This window comes from Cucurbita moschata, unplaced genomic scaffold (assembly GCF_002738365.1).
Source record: "Cucurbita moschata cultivar Rifu unplaced genomic scaffold, Cmos_1.0 Cmo_Scf00020, whole genome shotgun sequence".
Classification (NCBI taxonomy): Eukaryota; Viridiplantae; Streptophyta; class Magnoliopsida; order Cucurbitales; family Cucurbitaceae; genus Cucurbita; species Cucurbita moschata.
In genome coordinates this window covers 131,704-138,495 of record NW_019268536.1, presented here as the reverse complement: position 1 = coordinate 138,495, position 6,792 = coordinate 131,704, and the positions used below count along the sequence as shown (strand labels likewise).

Here is a 6,792-nt window from a genome sequence, read left to right as displayed (position 1 = left end):
CCCCCCCCCCCCCCCCCCGTTTTTCTTGTTACCATGTTGAGATTTTCTCCTGATGAGTGGACTTCCTAAGGTAACAATTGACTGGAAGCTGGCTTATTTGGACTTATGTTTATTGGAAAATGAAGATAATTTTTGTAACTTAATTCAGATTCATTTTTAGATGATTGAATTTGTTCATAACTATATTAGACATTCATTTCATTGATTCATGTTGCTTCTGGTCAGTATAAAACTCACAAGCACATAATCGTGTAATTTATTCGAAAGAATCTCTGATGTAATACAAGTTTTTGGAAACAAATGCCCACAAGAGGAGAATATGATGATAAAAAAACACCTAAACTAAAGGGATGTTTTACATAATGGACACTCCAGGAAAAATATAAATGCAATAAATGAACAATAAACAAGACTTGTAGAAGATAGGCTACTGATAAGAAGATCAGTACAACTTGAAAGCTGAAGCATATGCAGAAGCCAACAAGATGGAGAATAGTAGAGGTTTTGACACAGTGTTCGAGGTTCCGTCTGATGAGTCGTTGTCTGTTGATGGAACAGTCTTTGATCCAGTTCCTGCACAAGCAGTAAGGTATTTTAATTTGTAGTTGCCGTGTGAACAAACTGATAGAGCATACAGTTAAGCGTTTGTTTTGTTCTTACCTGAAGGAATGTTGTTTGAAGATTCTGGTGCTCCTGCTGGAGAGCCGGTGGGAGTAGCAACTGACAATTTTCAGGTATTACAAGTTAGCGCTTTAGATAGAGATTGATATTAGTTCATAAATAATCCTCCTGCTCATTATTAATGTGCAGTAGTGCCCATAAATTTTCCACTTGAATTCTTACCATTGCAGCTGCTGATGGAAGGAGTCTGAACATTGCAAACTCGGGGAAGAGCCAGGGCCTGGGTTTGGTTGATATTGATCCCAAGCGACGAGCCACCACCATTCAGGACCTGGCACAAGCATTGTGGTTGTGAACGGACAACACTTGCAAGCTGTGTGCAGCATGCTTGTGATGGGGTAGAGGAATTCCCTGTAATGTAATTCAAGCATGGAGACAAGCTGATCAGCACATTTGTACAGTCCGACTGTGCGGCTGCTCCTGCCCAGTGCAGGGCAACAATAACCGCAACTAGAGTCATCACCATCTTTGTGTGTTCCATTCTGCTATGGAGGACTATTAAAACTACTTCTGGGAATGGTAAAGAGAGTTTATTTGATGAAAACTCAGAAGGTTAGAGAGTTTGATTTGTGAAGTTCCGAGCAGAATTTGTGGTTTTTGTAGGGAATGGAAGGACGAAAGGGACAGATGGAGAGAAGTTTGATTTGGTGAACCACTTTTCCTACTTCCTTAACAGTTTTCTTCGTTGGAGCTATTGGGGCTAAGCTAGCTGGTCAACTTTGGCGCTTTGACACCTAATGCCTGGACTTGGGAAAGGTATATGGAGATCGGTTATCACGGCAACCAAATTCTTCATCAGGTAAAAACTCAGAAACTTAGGACTTTTAGGAGTCGTTAAGGCTGTTGATTTGGGTGGCTAAACTTTAATGGCGTGTAGGAAGCGTAATCCTAGTTTGATCCTTCTTTTGGCTTGGACTTTTATATCTTTCTGTGTTTGGTCAATGGTTATCCTAACCCTTCGAGAAATTTTGCTGCGGGTTAGATAAACAAAAGTATGATGGGAAGAAGAAAGTAAGAACATACGTCCTGCACAAGTCATGTCCTTCCACACTGATCAAAAGAGGAGTACGTGTGCAGTGGTTGATATGCAGTAGGCCTGCGGCTCCAGCCCCCTCAATAGGAGTTATAGTCTCTTAAGAAGCACATGTACCGACGGGATACATTAATACTGCTAAGTTTTGAAGCAAAAATCTGCCAAAATCAAAGGAACGGTGGGCAAGCCAAGGCTCATTTGTCTTGTAGACCATTGAATTGATGAAGTTGTAGAAAATTGGGCGTAGTCCCGAGATTGGAGCGAACTAATGTAACCTTTTTATTGAATTTTTATAAAAATATTAGCTATATTATTCAAAGAATTGAGGGAGCACAAGAATGTCAGTTTGAACTCGGAAGTATAGCCGTAATGAATTTGAGCTCTGCTGAAGCCTGCAAGTGGTTGCTGAGGTAGTTGAGCTTCAAAACCAATCCCATGGCTTCCCCTCCACTCCCTCTTACTTTGACCCTCTTCTATAAATTCCTTCATCTTTTCCTCTTAACTCCAATAAACTTCCAAATCCAAAGCGTCGGAACATTATCATACACTCCCCACAAGAGTTATCCCAATGGAGCCATTTGTTCCCCTTGCCCGAGCAATCCCGGTGCTCGCTCTAGCTTTTGCGGTAGCAGTTCTTCCAGTTTTGGGTCAGATCAATTCACCCTGCAATCCTTCCATGATTGCTCGCTTCACTCCTTGCATGAACTTGCTCACAAACAGCACAGCAAATGGCACTTCACCAACTGCAAGCTGTTGTGATTATCTAAGGTCGCTCACTGGCACAGGAATGGATTGCCTCTGTCTCATTGTCACTGCAAGCGTTCCCTTCCAACTACCCATCAACCGATCACTGGCGATTTCTCTTCCTCGTGCCTGTAACATGCCCGGCGTCCCAGTCCAATGCAGAGGTACAACTCCTAACTTTCTTAAAAATTGACAACATAGAACAAATAAATGTCATTAACCATGAGATCAAAGTTCAAATCTCCATCTCCATATTACTTTTTGGAAACTTCTTCAATTTGATCCATTTCTGAACGAGAAAATTGATAACTTGGTGTTTGTTTGGATTCTTTTTGCAGCCTCTGCTGCTCCTATTCCAGCTCCAGGTAATATGCTTTTCTTCAAAGAGTGACAAGACTGATGTTTTTATGGGGAGGAGGAGGATGATGACAGTTTTTTTGGTATGTTTTGATAGGTCCTATCTCACTTGGTCCAGCCCTCTCTCCTGATGCATCACCAACTCCACTAGGTACATATTTCACACTTAAGCTTTGAGTTTGAAAAACTTGTGTTGATCTCCAAATGCTTTGCATTTCTTGATTAGGTTCTGGCATCCCTCAACCTGCCACGCCTGCACAGTCACCGGAAGCAGACACCACAGAGTTTCTAACTCCGCCTGAAACTCCGACCACAACCACTGATGCCGGGACTGGGATTTCACCTGAACTGACTCCGTCATCTGCTACAATATCCACTTACAACTTCTATCTTCTGGGATTGGCATTGAGTTGTATGGTTTCGAAGCTATACTAGATTGCTTATCCAATATCTGTTGATTTATTGGTTCCAACAAAAAATAACAAAGAACTGTTTATTTATTTGTAATTGTGGGGAGTTATTCTTTTGAGTTTTGAGTGGAATAGTTGTTTGATTAGGTTTTTGGGCTTTGAGTTGGTTCAGAGGAGTGACTGCTTGTATACCTAAAAAGCAGACATACCGAGAATTGTTTGTTACTTTGTTATAATCGATTTAAGTTCTTCATTTTATTGCTTTTCCCACATAAATTAAAATAGTTTGGAGTCTATTACGATAATAGTTAAACCTCAAGCACTATCATCGCCCTAAACAAATAGTGCTAGAAATGTGAGTCGCTAGCTTTTCAAGTGATTTCTAAGATGGTTGGTAAGAAATGTGAGTTCTAAGATGATTTGTAAGAAATGTGAATTCTAAGATGATTTGTAAGAAAGGTGAGTTGCTAGCTCTTTAAATCACTTTTAGGATAGGTAAGATCTCGGGTCAATTGGGGAGGAAAACAAAACTTCTTTTATAAGGGTGTGGAAACTTCTCCCTATCATATGCATTTTTTCCCCCTCAAAGCAAAGGTCAAAGAGGACAGTATCTGCTAGCAGTAGACTTGGGCTGTTTATAAATAATATCAAAGCCAGACATCGGGCGGTGTGTTAGCAAGGATGTTGAGCCCTGAATAGGGAGTGGACATCAAGCAGTGTGCCAACAAGGATGCTAAGTCTCATAAGGGGGATGGATTTGTGAGATCTCACGTCGGTTGGAAAAGAGAACGAAACATTCTTTATAAGAGTGTGAAAATCTCTCACTAGCACACTCGTTTTAAAAAACTTGAGGGGAAGCCTAGAAGGGAAGTTCACCCAAATAGGATTGGCTTTTCAGATTCTAACTTAACAAAGAAAAAACTACCAACAATTCTTTGTGAGGCCAACCTAAATATGAATGTATTCATAAATAGCACCTTTGAACTTCAGTACAGCAGATGATAAATCAATCTATAGTTCAGATTGTGTTCACGTTAACCACAGCATTACTCTATCAGACTGTCTGAAACAAGAGCAGAAGAGGGTGTATTTTACCCATACAAAGTAAAAAAGACAGAAAGAAAAGCAAACCTCTGCTGATATAACATTTAAATCTTAAGCTGAAGGAACGCTAGCTCCATCCTTGATGGATTGACGCCAAGCAACCTCCCTAGCTCCATTCTTGTCTACAATTTTGATAACGAAGTTCGGTGGGGCCACAACAAGCCTGGACCTGATCTCAAGTATGCATTTATCAACCAAATCAATAGCTTCTTCTTCTGTCATACCACTATGGTAGTGTCTATCCATCATGGAGAGTGAAAAGTAAGATCCATAACCAAAAGCTCCCTTGTCAACCTTGTGAAGGGTGGCAATATAGTCAATGTAAAACAGGGATGGTCCTGTCTCCTTGTCATATCCCGCCAAAAGAATGTTCACAGAATATGGATTCTGAAAATCAAGAACTCACAATTGAAATCAGGAGACAGTTACAGCTCATTCAAAGATACAGCTAAATGCAGGATTACAAGAAGAATAGTGGATCACTTATTATTATGTTCTAAGCACAAAAACCAAATTACACAGTAAAACTCCTCTTTTATGGGCTCGTTATTCACACGAGTTCTACATCGAGCCTAGCTTATCCTTAATGAACAAAGACTTGTGCCCCAGTGGCTAAAAACTTAGTTGTAGTGGTGAAACATGATAATTGGTACTTTGAGAAGCAGACAACTCAGTAAGAGACGTCACCCTTGTGCACGCTAGGGGAGCAAGATCAAGGAAGATTTCATAGAACTAGACATAAGAGTGTACATTTGTAAACACGAACCAGCGTTCATGAAAGTCATTAGTATTCTATGCAGTCATCACCACATCACATGCCATACCATTTTAAAGCCAACCCGATCTCGCCCACCAACACATCAAATTACATTCGAACACATTTCTAGCAGAATTTAGTGAAATTAAATGAGGTTACAAGGACTATCTACTAATAATGGGATTGAGCTGTTACAAATGGTATCAGAGCCAGACATCGGGAGGAGTGCCAGCGAGGCACTGGCCACCAAGGGAGTAGATTATGAGATCCCATATCGGTTGGAGAAGGGAACAAAACATTCCTTATAAAGGTACGAAACATTCATTATAAGAGTGTGAAAACCCTTCTCTAACAGCAGCATTTTAAACCCTTCCGGGGAAGTCCTTAAAGGGAAAACTCAGAGATGACAATATCTATCGGTAGGCTTGGTTCTATTTCTCAGGCAAGAAGTAGAGTACAATACATAAGCTCATCATTGTTAACTTTCTGAATTATGAAATGCCATCCCTAATACTAAGAAATGAACCAATAGGATGATGATAATAGCAAGACGAAACATGATATAAGAGAAATACATGAACTTTGGCCTGCCTACACTCAACACAGCTGGATACAAGAACAAAAACGCAAATCAAAGTGTTTAACATACAACATCCGGAGATGGTTATCGGTCTAGTTTCTTTCCATTGTGAGGCATCCTTCAAGATGACAGAAAGACAGAAATCAAGGGGTTTCGAAAAAAACAAACCAAGACAATATTCCCTCGCTCTGTAAACATTTGAACAGTTCTAAGCTCCACAAACTAGTAAAAGTTAGATTGAAGACAAAACTATTCATACTTCATCATCACGATGAATTATTAGAACCGCTTAAAACAACCCCCATGATCCAAAGTTCCCAAAACTTAAAAGGTTGAAAATGTAGTCAAATAAAAGTTTTAGTAAGAAGAAATGATATTACCTTCCGCAAGGCGGTTGCGAGTTCACCGCGAGTAAAATTAGCAGCAGCAGCAGAGGTCAGAGGGATACCATTGCGAAACTGATACAAAGCCACATTCTTCTGTATATACTCCGTGAACTGAACCCTATCGAATCACAGTCGAAAGAAACACATAATTAACAAAAGGCAAACGATTAGAGAAGAAACAAGATTTCCATCAACAAAAACCTCAAACCTGTCGCCAGGTTCGCCGCTAGCTGCAACGAGCTTGTGGGAATCGAGAACCATGATCTTGTCCTCGTTGGATTTATGAACCAAAATACTATGCACCGCCGATGTGTCAGCCGCCACTATGACGAATCCGTTGCCAACAAATCCAAATACGCTCTCCATTTCTCTTCTTCGTTCTTCTTCTTGAAATCGATCTGGTTTTTACAAAGCTTATGTGAAATTCGGGAGAGCCCCCCTTCTGAAATTATATGCTTTTACAGCAGCGACTTGAAGAACAAGTTCTCTCACTCTTAAGAGGCTTTTTCATTTTACATTTTTATTTTTCAAAATTTGGATTTAAATTATTTTCTTTTTCTAATTTTCTTCCTTCCCTTTTTTATTAATTTATTTTGTAACCCAAAAATAAAAATAAATGCATAGAAAAAGGCAAAAACACATTTATTTATTTATTATTATTTATTTATAGATTTTTACACCGGAAGAAAGCAACCGCCTTCTTAAGAGCTAAAACTCCACAGAAAAAAAAAAAAAAAAAA

The 6,792-nt window shown here is 39.7% G+C and overlaps 3 protein-coding genes across 5 annotated transcripts; 1 reads left to right on the top strand and 2 right to left on the bottom strand.

Annotated features, from left to right (window-relative positions):
* Nucleotides 1-173: 173 nt before the first annotated feature.
* Nucleotides 174-1,264, bottom strand: LOC111457447 (non-specific lipid-transfer protein-like protein At2g13820). Its single transcript, XM_023099647.1, has 3 exons — nt 844-1,264; nt 661-720; nt 174-573 (listed from the first exon to the last, which is right to left on the bottom strand). Exons 1-3 carry the CDS (start codon nt 1,160-1,162, stop codon nt 443-445), a joined length of 510 nt encoding a protein of 169 aa, XP_022955415.1. The 5' UTR covers nt 1,163-1,264; the 3' UTR covers nt 174-442.
* Nucleotides 1,092-3,488, top strand: LOC111457446 (non-specific lipid-transfer protein-like protein At2g13820). 3 transcript variants are annotated; one of them, XM_023099646.1, is made up of 6 exons: nt 1,092-1,200; nt 1,285-1,480; nt 1,759-2,622; nt 2,797-2,823; nt 2,913-2,966; nt 3,042-3,488. In XM_023099646.1, the coding sequence occupies exons 3-6, from the start codon at nt 2,283-2,285 to the stop codon at nt 3,248-3,250; spliced, it is 630 nt and encodes a 209-aa protein (XP_022955414.1). In that variant the 5' UTR covers nt 1,092-1,200; nt 1,285-1,480; nt 1,759-2,282; the 3' UTR covers nt 3,251-3,488. The 3 variants fall into 3 exon arrangements, with proteins under 3 accessions (XP_022955414.1, XP_022955413.1, XP_022955412.1); XM_023099645.1 differs by having other exon boundaries at nt 1,664-2,622; XM_023099644.1 differs by having other exon boundaries at nt 1,106-1,200; nt 1,267-2,622.
* A 668-nt stretch (nt 3,489-4,156) lies between these two features.
* Nucleotides 4,157-6,545, bottom strand: LOC111458036 (proteasome subunit beta type-2-A-like). The gene is made up of 3 exons (XM_023100530.1): nt 6,261-6,545; nt 6,047-6,170; nt 4,157-4,716 (listed from the first exon to the last, which is right to left on the bottom strand). The coding sequence occupies exons 1-3, from the start codon at nt 6,416-6,418 to the stop codon at nt 4,381-4,383; spliced, it is 618 nt and encodes a 205-aa protein (XP_022956298.1). The 5' UTR covers nt 6,419-6,545; the 3' UTR covers nt 4,157-4,380.
* Nucleotides 6,546-6,792: the final 247 nt, after the last annotated feature.